The sequence below is a fragment of the Triticum aestivum genome, chromosome 4A (assembly GCF_018294505.1).
Source record: "Triticum aestivum cultivar Chinese Spring chromosome 4A, IWGSC CS RefSeq v2.1, whole genome shotgun sequence".
NCBI lineage: Eukaryota > Viridiplantae > Streptophyta > Magnoliopsida > Poales > Poaceae > Triticum > Triticum aestivum.
In genome coordinates, this window is record NC_057803.1 from 89,461,390 (window position 1) to 89,484,049 (window position 22,660).

At 43.3% G+C, this 22,660-nt stretch overlaps 1 protein-coding gene across 3 annotated transcripts; it reads right to left on the reverse strand.

The window, feature by feature from the left end:
• Window positions 1-1,790: 1,790 nt before the first annotated feature.
• On the reverse strand, window positions 1,791-20,949 carry LOC123085325 (rho GTPase-activating protein REN1). 3 transcript variants are annotated; one of them, XM_044506953.1, is made up of 26 exons: window positions 20,797-20,949; window positions 19,984-20,091; window positions 17,731-17,808; window positions 16,147-16,272; window positions 15,884-15,920; window positions 14,910-14,986; window positions 13,032-13,099; window positions 12,871-12,949; window positions 12,472-12,616; window positions 11,676-11,783; window positions 11,433-11,510; window positions 11,166-11,221; window positions 11,006-11,075; window positions 10,733-10,817; window positions 10,300-10,543; window positions 9,980-10,192; window positions 8,831-8,995; window positions 8,707-8,747; window positions 7,161-7,221; window positions 6,997-7,080; window positions 5,524-5,640; window positions 5,288-5,448; window positions 5,056-5,146; window positions 2,731-2,788; window positions 2,481-2,563; window positions 1,791-2,320 (listed from the first exon to the last, which is right to left on the reverse strand). In XM_044506953.1, the coding sequence occupies exons 3-26, from the start codon at window positions 17,764-17,766 to the stop codon at window positions 2,168-2,170; spliced, it is 2,436 nt and encodes an 811-aa protein (XP_044362888.1). In that variant the 5' UTR covers window positions 17,767-17,808; window positions 19,984-20,091; window positions 20,797-20,949; the 3' UTR covers window positions 1,791-2,167. The 3 variants fall into 3 exon arrangements, with proteins under 3 accessions (XP_044362888.1, XP_044362887.1, XP_044362889.1); XM_044506952.1 differs by having other exon boundaries at window positions 17,731-17,842; XM_044506954.1 differs by lacking the exons at window positions 19,984-20,091; window positions 20,797-20,949 and adding an exon at window positions 18,433-18,624 and having other exon boundaries at window positions 17,731-17,842.
• Between the last annotated feature and the right edge of the window lie 1,711 nt (window positions 20,950-22,660).

Genomic DNA, 22,660 nt, shown 5'->3' on the forward strand with positions numbered 1-22,660 from the left:
GATACATAACATGATCTAAATCTATGATGATATTTGTCATAAATGTTTGGTTGATCATTACACATACATATGCTTGTACATGTGTCGTCGCTATTATGAGAGACACTATTAGTGAACATATGAACCCCGTTCCAACTCTCTACATTAAGAAAACTCCCCAAAAGTAATTTACATGCATTTTTGTTTTCAGTATTTAGTATTCCAAAAATATGAAACATTTTGAGCTACATGATGTTTAAAAAACTTGTTGCAACTATCAAGACTAGTAAGATTGACAACCTCACTACAATTATTTGGGGCACAAGCAATTTCGTAATATGTATTGCATGTTACTTGATAGAGTCTATGGGTGTTGCCTTTAGGGAATCATACCTTGGTCTCTCGGTTGAAGGAAAAGATTACCACTTGCTGCAAACCTCTGTCTTTATTGTCCCAACAACTATTGCCTAGCGCTATCACGAGAGTAGCAAGCATCAAGCCCTTTTTTTATGTTGTTGTCGAGGAGGTGACATTAAGTCTTCTAGGTTGTGCATTACAATTTTTATCTTCCTTTTATGTAGTTTGTTAGTTGCATTTTATTCACCTTAGTTTAATTTATTAAAAACCCTAAAACAACAAAACAATATTCCAATTGGTAGTTACTTTCTTTTATCTAGTTACTAATAGTTATAAATGAAAAATGTCATAAAAACGATATGACAAGGTAGTCGGGCGTGCGTCCATGCATCAATATCGTGCAAGAAAGTCCAAGCCACAACGAACCCAAAACATTTTCCTCATCTCCTTCCACGAGAGAGTCAAGCTAGGGTTTCTCTGCCTCTCACCGGCCTTGTCGTCGATCTTCCTCGTCTCATGTGGCCTTAGGGTCATGGAGGCGTGGTAGATCTGGCCCTGCCGGTGGGAGGGCTCGTGCTCCGTTTTAGGTGTTTTTAGATTGTTTAGGGTATGTGTCCTGTTCAGGGAGACGAGGCGACGACAGCTCCCTGAAGATGGAATAAGGTTCTCCCCACCTAGCCCCCGCTCTGGCGGTGTGTCTAGCGTCGTCGGAGGGCGTGTGGAGGTGTGTCTTTGACGGATCTCGCGGGATTCGGTTGGCGTCAGTCTTTGATGGATCTGCTTGAATCCGGTCTTTGTTTATCTATATTCATGTGTCTTCAGGCTGGATCATTTCGATTTACACTTCACTTCATCAGCGACAGACTGTTTTGGTGTGGTGGTCCTTGGGACCCTTAGCACGACGTCTTATAAACTGTCTACTACGACAAGGTTTGCACGACTTCAGTGAGGGAGGGGCAATGACGGCGGCGCCTTCGGCTCGCTCCAGTACTTGTAGTTGTCGCTAGGTGGTCTACGGACATAGATGTGATTTCTATTCTTCTTGTGTTCTTTGTATTGCCATGATGTTTGATGAATAGATTGGAAATTATTCTCGCAAAAAAAAAAGAACATGGAATCTCACCCTACATCATCATGGCAGCAAAGATTCCACAACCCTGCTCTCGCTAACGTGCGTCACTCAACAAAATTCCAATTGATCCATCTTAGTACCTTCAAAGCTTTCAGAGATGCTCTACACATATCGATGACTAGAGTCACAAAACAGTATGCTTTAGCCATGCAACTGCTGCAAAACAGTAAACGGAAGAGATGAAAATCCTGAAATATTGTCCATCCTTTCTGGGTTGTGGCACAGGAACCGCCATCGGTGTATGTGTATCTGAATCCATATCTTATACAGTACTCCCACAGAACTTGGTCATATACCGCAGCAAAAAGAAAAAAGAAAAACATACGGTCAAACTCTCTCAGGCTGCATTTGGAAGAGCACTTTGGCTGTGGTCTAGAATTTACGGAGATATGTTTCTTATACATGCCACAATTCAATACTTTCAAAATGTCATTATGGAAACACAATAAAACTGTGGGGTTAATTAATTATGGTACTCTAAAACTAGGCTGTTCGTGCGATCAGCGATTTTGGTGAACACTACCAGCGATGCTCCTCCAATGAAAATACATGTGCACGCATCTTGAACTGGGTCCAACTCTCACGGTAGGATTATCATATGCATCTCCACCTCATAGTCCCTGTGGCGCTGTCATATGTGCATCGCTCCACTACTTGATTTTCTAGCTTTAAGATGATGCAGTGTCAAATTCCCAGTCCTCATGTGGAGTCTTTATTTGGAGCTGGAGCCGTTGGTGGGCGAGCCAAATCTAAGTTTTGCATCTCACTTGCGAGCATTGCCCTTCTTTCTTTCAAGAAGTTGAGCCGGTTTGTCAGCTTAGCTAATGCAGTTGGCGGTCCACCCCCAGGTTCCTGAAAGAAATAACATGCATATATAGTTGCATAAATTCAGTAAAATGAAAAAGAGAGGCAGTAGTAGCACCCACAAACTTATATCAAACAAGGGCTTAAGAAACGAGAGTTTATGGAGGCAAAGAAACAGCATATATACGTCCCAAGGCATACAGATTACCTCTGTTCTATTACTTGAAAAGGTATTCGGTCCTTGAAGCCTGTGTAGGCTATTTGAGTTTTGCCTCAACAATCTTTGAGCACCTGGGCAAAACAAATCATTTTGAACTACTAAGATTGTTGCTATTAACTTTTGCTTCCTTGGGCACAGTTACTCTAATGATATCAAGTATAATTACTGATATTACCAACTGGACCTGTATTGTATTGATAGTTAGTACTCAGTTGCAGCTTCTGGTGGGCTGGCTTACCTGTTGAAGAAGACGAATTCTGTGCGGCTTGCCTTCTCAATTGTTCAACAATATCCGCCTGAAATGAATCAATTCTTTTATTGAATAATGGAACTAAAATGGAAGAACTTAAAAGCACAACCAGGTTGTATTTCCATCTAGTCATCCTTAACTTCAATGAGCCTGGGCCCTTTGCCAGTTAATGTACTATTTGTAAAGTATTGAAATATGCAAGATAACAAGGGCATTCTTTTGGCATAATTCTGTTAGAGTACATAATGGGCCTAATGGACCCGTTAGTCTTAGGGTTAATTAGAGATAAGAGTCGCTTTCTTAGGGGTCAAGTAAGCCTTGCTTGGGAGTCAAGTAAACCTCTCTATATAAAGAGAGGAGATGTATCAATCTAATCAAGCAAGAATTAAGAAGGAAATCCTTCCATCTTGCCCGGCCGTGGGCAAAAGGCCCCCGGCCGGCCTTCTTGCGCCCTCCTTCTAGCAGCGCCATAACAATTTGGTATCAGCTAGCTTCGGTTCGATCATGTCTTCACCGCCGCCCAACCCGTCTCTTCCGCTGCCGGTCACGACCGTCGCCCCGCTCCTGCCCGCGCCGGGATCCTCCGTCGCGCCCGCCCCCGTCGTCCTCACCCCGGAGGTGTCCGGGGCGCTGCGGGACCTAACGCAGGCGGTCCAGGAGATCCACCTGTTCTTGGCCGGGTCCTATGGGCCGCACCCGGCTGCGCCGCCCATCACCGCCACCGCGCCGCCGTGGCTGCCATGGCAGCCGCCGCACCAAGCGGCCCCCGCCGCGCTCGCCAGGCTGCTGCAGCAGCCGCTGCAGCTGCCATCCATCGCCCCGTCCTGGCTGTCGTGGCAGCCGCCGCACCAGGCGGCCTTCGCCGCTCTCGCCGGGCCACTGCAGCTGCCATCCATCGCCACCACCGCTCAGCCCTGGCTGCACTGGCAGCCGCCGCTCCTGCCGGCCTCCGCCGCGCCCGGCGCTCCGCCGCAGCAGCCGCTGCCGCTGCCCGGTGCGCCACCGCCGCAGCCGCTGCCGCAGCCACCGCCGGTTAGCTCCGGCCCCGCATCGACCGCGCCGGTGGGAGTCCCGCTCCACCAAGTCCAGTCCCCGCCGTCGCCGTCACCGCTTCCGTCTTGGATCGCTACCCGCCACGTGTCGGCGGCGGTGAGGCTGCAGGCTACTGCGCGCGGCCTCCTAGCGCGTCGGCGTGTGCGGGAGATGCGTGGTCTGCAGCTGCCGCTCCTCCAAGTTGCCCTTCGCTGCGCAAAGGACCTCGATCTCATCCGCTCCGCCGGGGATCTTGGGCATGCGGTTTCCCCCACGGGCAGCGGGCATGCTGTTTTCCCCACGGGCAGCGACCTCCAAGTCTGCGACATTGGCGGTTGGGGGGGCGCACCCCTCCTCGTCATTCTCCATCGCAAGCCCCCCACTCTTCCCTGTGCGGTGCAGACCAACAGCCGTCCGACAGGAAGAAGGCATGGTGTCACCGACAACAACGCACCACGTAGCACCACTGCATTCCGTCACCGGGCGCCGCAAGGGCGCCTCTGCTGGTCACTCTTGCGACCACTTCCAGGTGGCCATACACATGCACTCCTTTTGTCCAGATGGTGTCCATGGGATCCAGGTGGCTGTACACGTGCACGTCCGACGTGCGGATGGTATCCACTTTTTGTTAAGAGGTCCAAAATAAATCGTCCCAGTCCATTTCAGGTTGAGAATAATAAAACAAGCCGAGATGTAAAAGGCTTGTTTTTAGGTGTTAGGTTTGAGTTGCGTCGAGTCATGGTTATAAGTTGGTTAGGCTGCAGCTTGAGGACAAGCTGCATGTCCAGGTGGGGTGTAGTGTTAGAGTACATAATGGGCCTAATGGACCCGTTAGTCTTAGGGTTAATTAGAGATAAGAGTCGCTTTCTTTGAGGTCAAGTAAGCCTTGCTTGGGAGTCAAGTAAACCTCTCTATATAAAGAGAGGAGATGTATCAATCTAATCAAGCAAGAATTAAGAAGGAAATCCTTCCATCTTGCCCGGCCGTGGGCAAAAGGCCCCCGGCCGGCCTTCTTGCGCCCTCCTTCTAGCAGCGCCATAACAAATTCTTACTGACATTTTAGGTTCTTATTGTATATCAGGAAAATTCCAACTCACATGACTAGCTTGCTTATACAGTTTGAACAGCATATATTATGTTTACCATTCCAGTATAGTATCAGGAATAACATTAGACCATTCAGAGCAAGGTAACAGCAGAGTAGCAGTCCCGGTCCCAGACAGGACATTTCTAGCAAAGCGGAAGGAAAAGCATTAGACTTCTGTACTCGTATGGTCTTACCATGCCTGCATTGGGTAACATTCGAGATAAAGAATTGGCCCCAATAGCCGATGATGCTTCGGTTGATGAGCTGATTTCATTTTGTTTCTCTCTGGAGAAAAGTAGCCACTTCAGTACAAGTCTATTTCAAGTATATTCCTTTCCATGATTAAGAACTCTAAATAGACAGAACAAAATACTAAGAAAGGATCTATCAAGCCTTAGTACTCCAACTAAAAAAACAAAGCCTTACTCGGCAAGCTTGTCTTGGAGCCGTTTGTTGCATGATTCACATAGTGAGATGGAGCTTAGCTGGGCCTGGCTGCTGAGTTGTCCGCGTAGATCACAAGCCTTTTGCTTCAAATTCAAAACATCAGCTTCAGCAGCAGCAACTTCCTCAAGATTAGCCTTAGTCTGTTTTTAACAGAAGAAAAAAATTCAAAACGGTGAAAAGAATTTAAGATTTAACGAAATATAAACACCGAGTACCTTGCTGTCTATTGACGACGGGAGGGACACCTGCCCTCTTCGCATATTCATCAGCCCAGACTCCAATGAGGCCCTCAAACTTCTCTCCTTATGCAGCTGATCTCGCAAAGTTTCCACCTGTTGAATGCACAAGCTATTCATGTTGAATAGAAAATGCAAAACTTACTCTAAAAACGTACCAAAACAACTCCATGAGCTCAAGAGTACCATATAGTCGTGAGTTATAATTTGCTGTATCAAACAATCGCCTACCTTGAGGGCTCATAGACTGGTAGTCACCATTAACTGAAAGTCCCAGTAAGGTACCCATTGTATAATAAGTTGTATCATCCAATTTGTGATGAATAAATGAGAACGACAGTGGCATTTAAAGGTCTTAGTAGAATTATCCAGTTTGGGCCGCCATGGCTAGTGGAGTTCAGGTCATAATATATCATTGTTACAAGAAAGATAATTGTTTAGCATTACTTGACATTATTTCAATAAAGGACAGACCCAGTGCATAGAAGCTCCCACACAAGGTGGGGTCTGGGGAGGGATTATAGGAACCTAGTCTTACCCCTGCAAAGTGCAATGCAGAGAGGCTGGTTCGAACCCAGGACCTCTTGGCACAAGTGGGGAGGACTTCACCACTGCGCCAGGCCTGCCCTCTACTTGACATTATTTCAATGGAGGGGAAAAAAGCTAAAATCATGTGTATTGTCACATCAACTGATGCCTCATAGTGGCTAATGGTTCAAATTGTAGCCTAAATCAAGTATGAAAATTACATGGCCACATGGGGCTGTCCGGGTAAGTGCTCTTAGCTTGTAGAGAGTTACTAAAACATCTTAAGATAGAACCAGTCAAACATAATACACAAAACAAAATGCAGCAGAAACTCGTATGTTTCGACAAAATCTCAAGGAGTTTTTTTCTGATACCTAATAAAGTTTGACTGTCAAGTAGAGCCAGAACTGGTAGCTTGGTTGCCTTTGCTATGATATAGGATAGTGTCTTAAAGCTAAAGAACATTTCTGAGATAGAGAAGTATAATTAGCAAGGCACGCAAATCATGTTTTCTGTAACAGCTAATGAAGCATTTAAAAGGGGAAAAGGTGAAGGAACATGAGTTTGTAGTGCTGCATGTCAGATGCTTCAGCAGCAAGAATTAATGGCCCATCTGAAGAAATGACACAATCAAACCCTGAGTAAAGTGCAGAAAATCCATTTGTTGACTCCAAAATGTGAGTACCATCCCCAAACTTAATGTGGCTTTCGTGATGTGGTCACATTTCTTGGCTTAAGATATTTGGATAGTACTTGTGCTTATAATTGCTAGCGTAATATTCCTGTTGCACATAGTTTCTGATGCTTTTCCACATCTATTGCAAGTTTCCTTTCGTTGATGGTATCATAATCCCTTTATGAGAGAAGCAACCTAGGGGTTCTCTTTCTGGAAAGAAAATAAAAACCTTGAGTTTGAGCTCTTACTTCTTTTTCAAGTGCTAAACGGCGTTCATGTAATGTTCCTTTCCGCTTTTCTAGACTTGTCTGGAGGTTTTTATTTTCTTTGACCTGAAAAATACAAACATCATTTCAGATGAAAGAATTTGATGTTACATAACTTTGTGTGGTCCTAGGGGAAAAGGATGCACCTCCTTTGAAACTTTAGATTGGAGATCGGCCTTGTTGTTCTCAAGCTTCTCAATAAGAGCCCTAATACAGAAGCTCAATTAGAATATCAATAGCTCAAAAATATCGACAGTGTAAATTATAAATATTATGGGAAAATAATACTCCAGAAAGTATGTGCATGCACGGGTGAGTGCATGTATTCCAGAAAGTACTTGTTCATCTCGGAAGAATCTAAAAAGGAATCATAGCAACATGTATAACTTGTGTGCCTACAAAAATGTGTGTTATGCAAAGAAGATGAAAGATGCAATTTTTCTTTTGGACTTTTGCGGCTACAACCTTTTGTTTTTGTTGTACTGTGCACGTTGATCATATTTTTGCACAATATTTACAGGTTTACATCTTGTAACATGTTGGCCCATCTACAATTTGGGGATCTTTTCTAGTGTGCAAGTATGCAATTCAAAACCATGTGCACTCTCTGACTCACCCATACAAACAAAAAATTCCACAACATTATGCAAACCTCAATCTCTATGGCAATTTTTAGAAGGTACAACTATTGCAGATGCAAATGATAAATGCTCCACCTATTATGCAATGACGTTCCAGGACTGACCATGGAAAATGTGCAAATACCTTTTGCAGTTTACAAATCGTCATATTTGTGTGTTAGCTTTTCAAGTGCACATATTACAGCATGTGTATATGCCTTTTGCAGTTCACAAATGCTCATATTTGCGCTTTCAAGTTCTCGCATTACAGCACGTTTGTTTGTCCTTGACTGTTTCACATATTTTTTTAAAGCAGGTACATGTTTTCAAAAAGAGTTGCTCAAAATCTGCACTTGACATGCTATATTTTGTTTACTTGATGACATGCACTAGTGCATTTTGAAAAGAAATGTGGAAAATCCAAGGATATACAACATGTGATATAATGTGTGCATTTTAAATATTCATGCACAAATATAACCATTTAAGAGCTACGTAAAGATACAGGACCTGGAGGATGAATATAACAATTATGAGCCTCTTTGATTTGAAGGGAAACAAAGAATTAGAACTCATATGGATTTCGTCGTTGTAGCATCGTTTATTCGTAGGAATGAGGCAAAGGAAATCATAGGGAAATTTACTTTTGACGCCATTCCAAAGGAAAAACATAGGAAATTTAGCATCCAGTATGACCTCATGTTTTATTCCTACGCGTAGGATCAAGGTAAAGCACAGTGATGGGATCAATCAAGTTAGTGTTGGAACATCATTAGTAGGACTCCTGTATTTTTACAATTCAAACAAGTCATGTAAAACTTTTCCAGTGTTTTACAATCCTCTGTTCTACACATGCATTCCTATTGCGTTCCTGTATTTCTTTCCTATTCCCTTGTTATAATCCTATGAATAAAGAGTCCCATATGTATAGATGTTTTTACAGTTAATATATGGTCGTGTTTTGCATGAACGTTTGAAAACTTTTTTTACAGCTGCATTTTGGAATTATTTTATGTCTCCAATAAATGCACATTCAAATGAGCATTACAGGAGCATATAGCCGTCTACTTACTCATCATCACTGCAGCCCTCAACGTCCAGGTCCTTTCTTGCCTGTAAATACATTACTCGTCAAACTTTATGATTATCGTGGTAGCATTGAAATGCAGAACTATGCAGATAACAACTGAACTTACTGAAGTACGGCCCCATAATGTCTTTTTGTCCCTATTAGCTGAGCTGCTTGACTTCATAAATTTTGCTTTCGAAGATGATGAATGGGATTTTGCTATATGATCTGTGGATGCATGTGATCCTTTGTCCTCCCTTGACAAACCACGTTCTGTTTTTCCCACTTTCATCTGAGGTTGAACAACCTATCATTGTCAGTACATGCAGTGCCAGAGATATTGTTTTAAATAAATTGAGCAAGATGAATTGTAAGGGAGACAAAGAAGTTTACAAGTGCATTAAATCAGAGCATAAGGCCATAGTTTTGGCCAATCTGTGTGTTTAAAGCACATGAGTTAGTTATTTGAGGCTTCATGCAAGGGGGCCCTAAAGTGTAGTCTTTATTTTCCTTGAACACACCCAAATGCGTGTCATTTTGTATTAGAAGTAGTCTTCTTCAATATCATATCCCAGACCATTAAGCTACTGAGAGTGTGACCAAGGTTTTTTCATACAAGAATGAAATACAAGCTTCAAGAATATATTTGAAATATATAGCAATAAGCAGTCCCTGTTTTCTTCGAGAAAACACAAAAGCCTTGCATTTTAATGCATTGATAGAAAGAAGAGTTTTTACAAGCCCTCGGAAGGGCACTTTAAGTTCTAAGCTTTAAGCTATGTAAGAAATTCACACTAAGTTTTAAGCTATGTTGGAAACGCTGAATCAACTGTTGACTTCTTATCAGCATGCACCTGATGAAACTGTGGGCAAGTCAAATATGAAAGCATAATCTATTCATCTTTATGACTACTTGGTTCAACCAGCAAAATATTAGCCTTTAAACAGAATACTCATTTACCAGATTTAGAAAGAAACTTCAGTGACAAGTTGCACATTGAGAAGACACTATCGGATGAGCGAACATGTTCAATGTATGATTTCACCATAAAATTTGACTGGCAAAAGTGAAATTAATTTTGATAAGGAGATCAACTATCACATTTTTAAGGGAAGATCATCCATAGTTTCTTTCATTGAATATAAGCTGACTTATCTTCTCTCTCTCTTTTTTTTTGCAAGGAAACATGGTTTTTGCAGGAAATTCTGACACCAGCACTTGGAATGCTCCATCTATAATGTTTGAAATTTGTACTATTGCTGTCAGTTAGCATACCTTGTCACGTTTGGCATTGATTCTACTATTGCCATCACATTCACTGCCGCCAGAAGAGTGTTCGGTATTATCATCCAAGTCTTCTTCAATGTCATCTTCACCAGAATCATAAGAACCATCCTCATCATGGTTGTCATTATCTGTAGAATATTCCTTGTCAACATCACCGTCGTCAGACTCAGTATAAGCGTCCGAAGAACCTTCTTCTATGTCCTATATAGGTTACTGTTGAATTAGTATTCATGACATAACTTCAAGGAGAACCTAATATAAAAAGAAAAGAAATAAATAAGAACATGACAAGGGAAGAAAGAGCATACATCAAATATCTGATCATATTCCTCAAGCATAATGATAACAATAGCTTGAGCATGGTTGGCTGCAGCTGCAGCTTGAAGCAGCTGGAATGAACCATCCCCAGCCATACTGAAGTCTTTATCAATTTCACATTCACCAAGAAGAAGAGGACGAAGAAGGAGTGGTGCCATACAAGCCGCCAAAGCGGAATTAGACATCCTGTTCACAGCTTTGTGTGATCCAACGATCATCATCATCTTAAGGATCCTAAAAGAAAACCGATGAGTCTGGTATTCATTGGTGGAATTTGATGTTGCTATTGCTGTGCAGGCTAAATTTAACTCATCATCAAACCATTAGATAATGTAAACGGATGAGGACATATTCTTACAGAATGACAATCCAAGACATAACACTTTTGGTGATAAAATTTGAAACAAAAGCATCCTAGGTTACCTCTGCAGTAATTGCCGATTCGGTTCCGGGAAAACTTCATATACAACTTTATTTAAAGCATCAAGTCTTTTTGTCTTGTCAGTTCCTGCACCATCACTTGTCTTTATCAGTTTATGGTTCCAAACAAATAAAAATGTTCCGAGGGCATACTGGTGCTGATTTTTTGGTACATACTTCATGAAAAATAGTTATTGGGATTATACATCAGTTTTTTTAGGCTGAGGAATGCATTATTGTTCTTCAATTATAAATAAAGTTCTGAGCCAGTCTTACGGTAAGCTGTAACCAGCGCGGTGCAACATGCTGCAGGAACTGGCGAAGCTGGCATCTCTCGAAGAATAGTCTGTAGTTTGGAGCAAAACAAATGTTACAAAAAATATAGAAACATAGTATATTCCTTGTGACATCAGAGTTAGCGTTGCCAAATAAACACCTTAATACAGTCACCAATAACATGCCCATCCTCATCTGGGGAGAACTCTTTCTTTCCTACAAAAAACAGTTAAAGTGAACTAGCAGACATAAAATTCTCAGAGGTTATGCAAAATAGTTGTATCTTCAAAAGAAAATCTTTGTGAAAGTGCAGGGCAAAGAAAAAAAAGTCTTCTAAAGATTCAATTAAACAATGGTAAAACTCCTGCGACACTAAATTGCCAAACATCTTAAATAAGAACAAAAAAGTTAGAACAGAGGAAATCACCCTTATCATAATCACGAAATCTGCGTTTGACTTCTTCAACATCAGCAGATTGACGGAGGATTCCTTCTCCCTTGCAACCTACAAACACAGTGTTTTTCTGCTCGTTACTGAACGGCAAGATTTTTAAATGTCTGTTTCCGCATGATTGCTTTCAATGCACACCAGGTAAATATGAGCATAAAACTAAACCTAACGAAGGGTCGGTCTGGATAGTGTACTGATATTACAGGGGAAAACACTTACCATAATCTTCAATGAACCTCAAGGCCTTCTCCAGGAAAGCTGGACTACCATCAGCCTCTATAAGTGCAAACTGTGCAGGTCTCCCAATAACAGATGATTTATCCTCCGCTGCAAACGAAACAACAGAATTTGTTTATTCAGTGCAACATAAGCACACACCGATGTGGGAAAGAATAATAAATTAGACATTATACATTTGACTCAACAAATAAATGGCAATAAATACTATGGCATCTAACACTGGCATACAAAATAAACCTACTTAGATCTGCATAATGCAGTTTTTTCTGTAACAGCAGAATCCAGCTGAATTAAATATTAATGAATAATAGAAGGAATAAGGATCTTCATGTAAGTAGTGATTGCCCATGCCCTGATCAAGTGCATGGAGGAACGAAGCAAGAAAATATATCCCTACGGGGTCATCATCTCTAGAGACATGACATCCAAACTGGAATTTATCCTACAAACTTCATTTTTTGAGTGCCCCGGAATTTCTCAACCATTAGCACGTTTAGGAAGTGATTAAGATTTTTTTTTCAAGTAGTGAACGATGAAGTTGAACACCAAACTGGAAGTCTGGAACATACTTTGCCAGATATATGAAATGAAACAAAAACAGGTGTGATCAAACAATAAGAATGAAGTCTGAAAAAATTGACATCAAGAAATTTCATAAATACAGCCACAATGTGACTTGTCTATTTTTATATAAATACCATTAGCCCAAAAATAAAACAAAAGCTTAGATGTTAGCCCAGCTTGTGCAGGTTGGGTGAAAGTTAACATAGCTTACACTGTTCAGTTGAAGCTTCAGAAGATTCTGTTCCATCAGCGTTAAATATTGGATTTTGCCCCACTGTACTCGCTACACTTGGTGCCTGCGCTAAAGCACTCTCTAATGCATTTCTCCACTCGTTGAGTTCTTCCGTAGTTTCTGCCTGCTTGGAGACAAATCACACCATTAAATTCCTAAACAGTGCCACACAGGTATGATAGTAGTATTGAATATTAATCAAACAATTGCCCCTCCCAAACACAACCAGGGTTGCCACGTTCCACTGCTCCAGTCCCACAGCCACCCCTGTTACCCCGCTATTTACTGATCCTCAAGAACAATACTAAGAAATGCCAATCGTCTCAATGGGAACACAAAGATCAGTACGACAGGAACTCTGAAAGATATGAAACCAACCTTCAGAGTAAAAGTACGCCCTTCGCGGCCATCAGGAAATAACACTGTTAAAAGTTTCCTGTCTTCTTTGACTACAACACTGAAACATTTATCAAAATTATATGTTTATTGGATAGCATTAAAGGAAATTCCCCTTTCAGCAAAATTTCAATTATGCATACCTTCCGGAGTTATTCAAGTCGATTCCACCAAGTGTAACAACTGGTTCATTTCCTCTGGGAGGTGCATTCTGAAAATAAAGCAGAACATAGGAGCAATTGGCATGTTTAGAGGCCTAATACTAATATTTATAGTTGCCCATAAATGTCACGAAGAATCCTAAAAGAACTATGTATGCTTCAGCAGTAGTACTTGTTCTGTAATCATGTTCACCCCCTAAAAAATGGTGACAGTAACAGTCAACAATATCCTTGCCTTTACTATTTGCTTTCTGTCACTTCCGGTATCCAATTAATAGTATGAAAAGAGAATTTATATCCCGCTTCACATTCAGGTTCACTCCTTAAATTGTGCAAGTATCACTATTTGTATTAGGATTATGACCTAGACCAGAGTAGGCACTAATTCGTTGGGATATCTGAGCAATAAGATGCCATTAGCTGATATAACTTGCCTTTCACCTTTCATGTATTTTACATGGTGTCGGCTAGCATACTATCATGTGTACTTTAATTATGCCCTTACTCAACCTTAACAAGCAGATCAGATAACAAGCTATACAGAATGATATCTAGACTTCTGATTCTTTCCTCGAAGCATTTTGCTAAAGACTTCAGGTTATATATAAAGTTTTCGTCAGCTGCACTCATGTACTCCATTAAAATGAATTTGCAGCAAAAATTACTACATTATACTCCCTCCATTCCACAATGTAGTGCGCCCGCGCTTCCTGAGATTTAAGTTTGACCACAAATTTAACCAACGAGACCAACTGCGGCGGGAGCAAAAATTATACCACTGAATTCGTATTTTCAATATAAATTTAGTGGTATAATTTTTGCTCCCACCGCAGTCGGTCTTGTTGGTTAAATTTATGGTCAAACTTAGATCTCGGGAAGCGCGGGCGCAATACACTGTGGAATGGAGGGAGTAGTTTATAGTACTAATACAACATCAGCACAGAAAAAGACTCGCGCGAACTTGCATGTGCTATTAATCAATATGTACCGAAAAAGGCTTTCGCCCCGCTTTATATATAAAGCACCAAACCACAATCAATATGTAGTACCACACCCATCAGTTCTACAACAAGAAATGGCAGATTGGTAGCTTCCCTAGGGCCGCACACATTTTCTAGTAGTATCGATTAACCGATGGTACAAACCGGAAGTTGCATATAACTGGTGTTGTAAACAACGAGATGTATACTTGATGCTCTATTTTCAATCACTGTTGGAAACTTGGGATCATGATCTTGGAGCTACTGTGGAACAAGGCTGGCAACTCCAGGGGGGCAATAGCGTAGCGGACAGCTAGGAGAAGCGAGTGAGAGAATCTATTTCATTGCTTAATTAACATAACACCAATGGGTCCTCTACATATAAATATAACACAATTCCAATGTAAGGAACAAACCATATCGTATGACATAACACCAATGGGTCCTCTACATATAAATATAACACAATTGAGCAAACCATATCGTATCTCCAATTGGCTATGGCTCAGATTAAAAGAACCCATTTACTTATAGATAATATAGGGATATTGTCCTTAATTGGTTGCACTGGCTGGAGCTAGCGCCAGTTGCTGGCCTTCTTGGGCCATGCGGCACACATAGGGAATTCCCCACATAGCAATAATGGTAATAGAAATTTCATGGAAAATAAATAAGGTTCAAGCATTTGCTACAAGAATTAGATAACCCAATTGAGCAGTCAACTAGCAGATTTACAATCTAATGCCGTGCAGACCTTTAGTCTGCTTTGTTACAATAAAGTTTGTGTTAAGCTTGGAGAACAAAGCAAGTTAATCATAGGATCTTTACGAGTGAATAGCTGATGCAAAGAAACACAGCAAAGTACTGCAATGTATCTTACAGGGTCACTTCTGAAGAACACTAATGATGCCCTTGTAAGAATAAACCAGCGCTTTTTCCATGTTGTCCAACCAATCCCTGTTATGTATCATAAATAATTAAATATGAAGAATAGTATGGCTACAAATATTTAGAATTTAAATTAAAGCAAAGGTGATCAAATGTAAGAAAATGACAGTTTGGGTAGCAACAAAATTCCACATGCAAAATATGGAGTTATAAATAGAAACATTCTGATCCACTTAATTAAACTGCAACAGAATTTCCTTGACAATTTCAGTAAAAATAATCAACCATGTCTGTTGGCTTGACTTCGTTCTTCATTGGGCTTAAAGGTATCATGATTGTGAAGCAATCAGATTAGCCTACAGACCAGGCATTTTACAGAAGTACACTTTACTTTATGCCCAAACTTTTAAGCATATGACTTTATGGGGAAGCAAGCCCTATAATGCCCCCATGCCATCAGAGAAATAAACAGATAGTATGTTGTTAGATTTTTAGTATTCAGTACAAGAGCGACTAGGTTGATCCATAGCGAGTTCTAACTTAATGTGACTGATTATACTTTGCAATATATAGTTCAGCAAACTGGCTAATATTCTACCTGCTAGAATATGATACAGTAATACAAGTAACGTCTAATGGGCATCATGTTTATAAAAGCTCCATGACAAGTGATATGATTAACATTGTCATAATTGTGTGACTTCAGGCAACATGTTTTGCTGTTCTTCTGTGCTTCAATCATACTCCCTCCGTCGTTGAGACACTTATTTTGGGACGGAGGGAGTATTAATTTAGTATCCCATTGGAAGGACAAAAAATTCCTATTAATAGATATATGAACTGGAGGGCTTCTGACCGTAGTCCTTACCACAAACATCCTGTTTAGATGTAACATCTAGCAGGTAAAAGAGAGGGAGAAATATATATCTAGCCATGCTAAACCACAATTTAGCCATCCGAACATACCTTTAGATGAAAGCAGTAAATGTCCACTCTTAAGAACCTGCAAACAGATATACAAAATTGACACCATCATTCGGAGTTAATATAGCAGTTTAAAGACTCCCATTCTGATTATAAACATAGACTTATAGTAAATCTGAAGTTGCAGCTACGTGTAGCAGTTACATGGCTTATGTAAACATATATAGAGAGACATTCTACCAAAGCTTAAGGTCATTTGGAGAACAGTGTGACATAAACTTTGAGTGCAAGTTGATCCGACAAACCTGGCAGTTAGGACATGCAGTTTGTGGACTATCACCGGTTTCACCAGTCTGGGAGTTCAGGTCTCCCTCTCCACATCGGCATATCTTGAACTGACCTGTATTCTCCGAAGGCTGCGAAGATGATACCTATCAAAAGGATGAAACGAAGTGGAGTAAGTACTTAGCATAAAGCAACAAACAAGTGATAACAAGGCAGGCAGAACTTGAGATTAACTAAAACAAGCAAACTTTACATGCGCAGATTTATGTGCACATAGTATCAACTGAATCAACAACAGAGGATCTTAACAACAGAACATTTGTCTTTTGTTATTGATAAAGGTGCTATGGAAGACTATATATTCATATCGATGGTTACCATTCCTTCACAAAATTTAGAAATCTCCCTTAGTCTCTTTCTTATCTTTATCGCCTACTCTTGTACTAAAATACCACTTCGCCTTAAGTCATAAGTACTAAGTTTCATGCACCAACCAGCAGAATCAAAAGTCCAAACTGATGGAGAAGGTCGGGCAATCCACATATACTTCAACACCCCCTCTCACATGTGGTTTGAGAAGGCCTAAACATGGACAAAAGGAGGGCAGGGCAAGCAAAAAAATTTATTCAAAAGCCGAGACTTGAACCCAAGACCTCTTGTGCCTAGTACCATATTAAGTTTCATGCACAAACTAGTAGAACCAAAAGCCCGAACTGATGGAGAAGTTTGGCCAATTCCCATATACTTGAACAAATATGCAGGCTAGCCAGGCACCATATTGTCCAAGTGACATAAAGGTAATTATTTTATTTTATAAAGTAACAACACATATTTTTCTTTGAGGTAGTCAAAAGGTAGTCCCTGCATAAATTTCATTAAAAACACAAGATATGGTTTAACTTGATTTCTGGAATCCAGACAACCCATTTTGTCTATAAATGATAATATTTTATGCTTATCAGCTGTCTAGTGACTCTTAACAACAGAAGTACAGTGAGACTAAATCATAGAATCTACGCATTAGAAACACATATACAAAGAACTACAAAAACTAAAATAATTGTTCTATTGCCAGTAAAGGAGAAGCAAAGAAGCGGCACGGTGGAGCCACATCAACTCCTTGAAAGTCTACAATACCAGCACAAAAACGTTTGAAAATTTTAGTAAGTCTGCTTGTACAGCCCCACTCTGTAAATGTTTCTTGTTTTAATAGAATTTTACTGTTAGCGGCCCCCTATATATTGTCAGCCTGCTTACTTTATTCACAACCCAAATGTCATGAACCATAATTTCATTTCATTTGGCATGTCTTTCACTGGAATGCATATTGAAGATCTTTTTTTTTGTTAGTCAAGTACACCACTTGATAAACATAGCAGGCACTCACTCACCGATAAACCAAAGTGAGCTCTTTGTCTCACATTTTATTGCAAAACATTAATTATATTGGTCTAATATCTTCTGGAAGAAAATTAAAATCAACTGAAAAAGTGACTAAACAGTGGGGTCCAATGAATACTTTGCTGAAATGCTAGAGCGGATAAGTAACAGGGAGAAGATATGAAAAATAATAATGCTATACTTGAATCATATGACAATCTTACTGGCTGGTAAGGAATCCTGAACTCTGAAGCTGACATTGTCTTCTCAAAATAGCTGACTTATGAACAACTCAGGATGATCTGTCCCACCAACAAGTTGATGTTTCTTAAGCGGCTGATGCAATGTACAGTGTTACTCATAATAAATCCATGAGACTTGTTAATGATAATTACAAAATAAATAGCACGATATAGCACCATAATTTGGAAGGAATCACTAATTTGTCGAGTTTCTGGATAAAGACGTCTCTCTATCAGTACAGTTAAATGTATTCTGATTGTATTCATCCTATATACCTTTTTTTAAGATATAAACTCATCCTATATAACCTAAATAGTTCATTCCCACTATCTCTAATATCTTAACATGCACACATGCCAGCTCATCAAAGGCCCACCACAACATGTATGGGGAAAAAAATCCATTATTGGTTGATCCCATGCACACATCCCACCTCACCACACATGTCACCTCATCGAAGGTCCACTCAACATGCATGAGAAAAAAAATTCATTGTATTATGCTACTTATATTCAATATATGTTTCGACTACACAGTAATCAAATACAATATATGATATGTGTTTTAGTTTTAGTTCATATGTTCTTAATTCAGCTACTCATGTTTCACAAAATTAAATCACTCAAAATATGTTGCAATCGGTTCCCGCAGTAACGTGCGGGGTATTATCTAGTTAACTTAACTTTGTGCATGCCGATTACATTGTATCCCCGCCGCCGCCCCCTCCTTCTCCTTCCTCCTCCCTCGCTGCCGCCCGGGGGCACGACCAGGCAAAGCCCTGCCGTCGCCGGCGGCGACGGGGCCCTGTGTCTTCCTGCTCGGGTGGTGCTGGCGCGGGCCGGCGTCCCGGGCCGGAACGTGGCGCTGCAGCCGGGCTCCACAGCGGTGTGACGGGCAAATGCGGCGCCCGGGCGCCCCTGCCTCCCCGCGGCAGGTGGCCAGGTGGGTGGCGCACCTGGGGTGCCAGAGACGGCGGCGGCGTGGTCCGGCGCGGGCTGCGGTCGGCCCAGGCTGGTGGTGGCCACCTTTGCCGTGGCCACGGCGGATGGTGGTGGCGCAGTGGCAGTGGGTGGTGGCGGTGCGGGCTGAGGTTGGGGACGGCGGCCGCGGTGGCTCGGCCAAATCTGACCTCGCGGTGCCGCGGACGGCTGCCTTGGCCGAGGACCTCTCGGTTGGTCGGGGTGGCGGCGTAGTGGCGGTGGTTCGACCCCCTCCTCTTGATTCCTGGGGCGTTCGGCTCTACGGTTGGCAGCGCACCTGACAGGTGGAGCACGGCGGCTCAGCGCTTCTCGCCTTTGGCTGGCCTCGGTGACATGGGCGCTCCGGGGGATTGGCAGGGGTGCCTCCGGGTCTTGCTGTTGCCAGGGGTGGCGACGGTGACCTGGACCCGGTTCGAGAAATGGCGTGGTGGCTGCAGCGTGGCCGGGTGGCCTCCCCCTGCACTGCTCCGACCGGCGGGGTTCCGGACTTACCAAAAGGGCCTGCTTTTCCGGCCTCAGCGTCAGTGGTCCATGTTGATGGGAGTGGTGTGGTCTTCGCTGCCGGGACGTCGGCTTTGGTGGTAGCAGCGCGGGGCTAGTGGGCGGAGCTCGTGCTCAGGTGCTGCCTGATTGCCATGGTCGTGTGGACGGCGTGGCGGCTGGGGTGTGGCGATCGGTGGCGGTGGTGCGGCATTCGTACTACCAAGGGCAATTAGTGTGGACCGGGGTGAAAATATTTTCTGTCTTCGGGCACGCCGGCAGCAGCGATGTTCGTTCCCTTCTTGAAAGCGTCGCCGCAGTCCTCATTGCCCATCATGTTGCTTCAGGGGAAACACTGATCCTCGGTTTGGGCGGTGGCGGCACTCTGGTGCCGTATCCTTTCTGAAGGCACCGCTTTGGAGCTCACGGGTCGTCGTATGCAGCTTCGTCTCTTCGCGATGGCGTGTTCACGATTGAGGACCCCGGTAGCTTTTGTAGTGGTAGGGGTGGTGTTGCTGCGCTCAGCGCAGATGTATCCGCCTTGAGTGTGTGCGTGTGTTGGGGTGGCGTGAGTTTGTATCGAGCTGCTGATGATTTATGCTTAATATATAAAACGGGACAAAAGCCTTTTTTGATAATACTAGTTCAATCTATGTACAAGTCATAAAGTCATAATAATCGTCAGCTAAGCCAAGAGAAAATGTGATAGATATTCCGAAATACGGTGTGTGCCCAGGACCCTGAAGGCAGTGGTTGGCAAGAATATGGATGTACCACTAGAAACTGAAGCACGGGAACTTTTAATTTCTCTTCAAGAGTTGGAGTTTGGTTTCCGCATCCACCATAAGTATCAGCTTGAGATATCTAAGCCATTGGCTGGACCTGGGGAGTTATACAGCACAGGCAAAATCACGAAACATAAGTAAGATTTGATACAGTATGGAGACAATCATACAATGTATAGAAGTTTGATGCTGCTAAAATAAGATGAATACTGCTATTACTGCCGGCAGGTATCCTGCAAGCAGATGCAAGATTATTCAGACAAAGATGCACATGCGCCGATGGCAGGAGCTAGTACATGCCAATGAGTTATGGCCGAAAGCAGAATACATGCGGGAAAAAGGCATGCAAGGCGGCCAATTGACAGGACTGAAACCTGAAACCAAACCTCCCCCATGCACCGGGACCAGACAAACGAATGTGCATTGTCGAAACAAAAACAAGAAAGGAGGCAGAATCAGGCCGGTTTTATTGGCGAGCATGGTACGCACATCAAATGTCTGGATTCAATTAGACGAGAGAGCAATTCGGATGAAGAAATCGATTTGAACATTTGCATTTTTCACAAGTCAGACATCTGAAACCACGGGAGGGAGGGAGACAATCGTGCTAGCACGGCGCAGCCGCGAAAGCAAGCGGGGAGCGGATCTAGAGGGGCCGCGAATCGGGGCAATGCGGCTCCTCTGTCTAGCTAGAAAAATGGGGGCAACGCAACAGGGGAAAAACTGAGCATTCGCCCAGACAGAAAAATGCACCGATGAAGGAGGAGCGTCGACGGAGGCGGCAAGGCAATGCGGGGCTCACCTGCGGCCGGGACGCGATCGGGAGATCAATCTCACAGCGGCGGGCACGCCATCGATCCCACCTCCTCCTCCTCCTCCCCCCTTATCTCTCTCCCCCTTCCCCCTCCCTCTCTCCCCCTCCCGTTCTATTTTTCTCCCGTCTCCTCCCTCTCGCCCGCACTTTCTCCGGGGACTTGTTTTGGAACGGGAGCGCCCAACGAAATAGACGCGTCACTGCAGGGTGGGGCCTTATCCCGCCGGGCCCACATGCCAGGGCATCGCCCCGGTCCCATCCCTTTCCGCCGTTCCTTTCCCCGAGCGAGGCGCGGGCGCGCGGACGGGGTCAAGCGATCCCGGCCGTCCGCCCGGCGCCCGGGGACACGTGGCGCAGGATGGCGGTACACCGAGAGGGAGAGGATGCTTCTGCTCTGCGCGCCGAGGGCAGGCGGAGTGGTGGGAAGCATGTCGTTAACGGGAGGACAGGCTCTGCCGCGGGGCCCACCAGCAGCAGTATCTAGTAGTAGTACTAGAGTAGTAGGCCCTTGTGCTTGGAAATTTTGTTTTCTTGTTCCTCTTGTCCTTTGGGCATGGAGCCCACCCGACCCGGATGCCACGCCCTTTGCGCCCGTGCTCACGTGTCCTCTGCGCTTGTCATCGATCACCAATGATCAATCTACTAGGATTCTCGAGTGATTCATTTCAGAGCGAAAGCGAAAGAGCATCATGGTCAGTTGGGGAACGAATGAGCTACCCCAGCCTCCGTTCCAAAATAACTATCTCTCCAACTTTAGTAGTACAACTTTGTTTTGAGATGGAGAGAATTAGAGCAACTCCAACGGGCCGACCCAAACGAACGGCGATTTCATCTGATTTTTGTTCGTTTGGGTTGGCAGCCCGCCCGACGTCCGCCTTGTTTTACATATGGGTCGGCAGCGCGCCTAATGCGCCGACCCATATGTGCAGGCGTGGCCGGCTGGCCGATCAATTTTACATTGCAATTAACATATTGTGAAATGAAAATTTAACAAGCAAAATAGTTTAGCCGTTCAAATAAATAGTATAGTTTGACAGGCCAAATAAAAATAAAAATGTTTCACATAGTTTTACAAACGAATAAAAGAAGATACATCTATTGGTTGCCAACATGAGTCCACATATACTCAACCAAATCATTTTGTAGTTGCACGTGAGTTTCTCAATCACGCATGTCTTCATAAAACTGAGTGAACTGTTCAAATGTTGCCGCTACTCCATGCTCAGGCACAACATTCTCAACCTGAAACTGAAAGCCTTGATCGTACAGACGTTTCGGCGCTCATCTTCTACGATCATATTGTGCATGATCACACAAGCAGTCATCACCTCCCATAGTTTCTGCGTGCTCCAAGTATTAGCAGGATACCGAACGATGCCCCATCGAGATTGCAAAACATCAAAGGCACGCTCGACATCCTTTCTAGCACTCTCTTGCTTTTGGGCAAATCTTTTCCTTTTCTCTCCGGCAGGGTTGGGTATTGTCTTTACAATAGTGGTCCACTGAGGATAGATACCGTCACCCAAATAATACCCTTTGTCGTAGTTGTGGCCGTTGACAGTAAAGTTCACAGGTGGACTGTTGCCTTCGGCAAGCCTAGCAAACACCGGCGAGCGCTGAAGCACGTTGATATCGTTGTGTGATCCAGCCATGCCAAAGAAAGAGTGCCAGATCCAGAGATCTTGAGACGCCACGGCCTCTAATATGACAGTGCAAGCCCTGACATGTCCCTTGTACTGCCCTTGTCAAGCAGAAGGGCAGTTCTTCCACTCCCAGTGCATGCAGTCTATGCTGCCAAGCATCCCCGGGAAGCCCCTGCTAGCATTCATCGCCAACAAACGGGTTGTATCTT

What these genes read in the sequence shown, in the direction of transcription:
- LOC123085325 (XM_044506953.1), bottom strand. Translation starts at nt 17,766, where the DNA reads ATGTCAGCTTCAGAGTTCAGGATTCCTTACCAGCCA. An exon ending in TTTACTGCTTTCATCTAAAG is followed by an intron (nt 14,987 to 15,883) that starts GTATGTTCGGAT and finishes GATACATAACAG; the next exon opens with GGATTGGTTGGACAACATGG. An exon ending in GAATTCGTCTTCTTCAACAG is followed by an intron (nt 2,564 to 2,730) that starts GTAAGCCAGCCC and finishes TGTTTTGCCCAG; the next exon opens with GTGCTCAAAGATTGTTGAGG.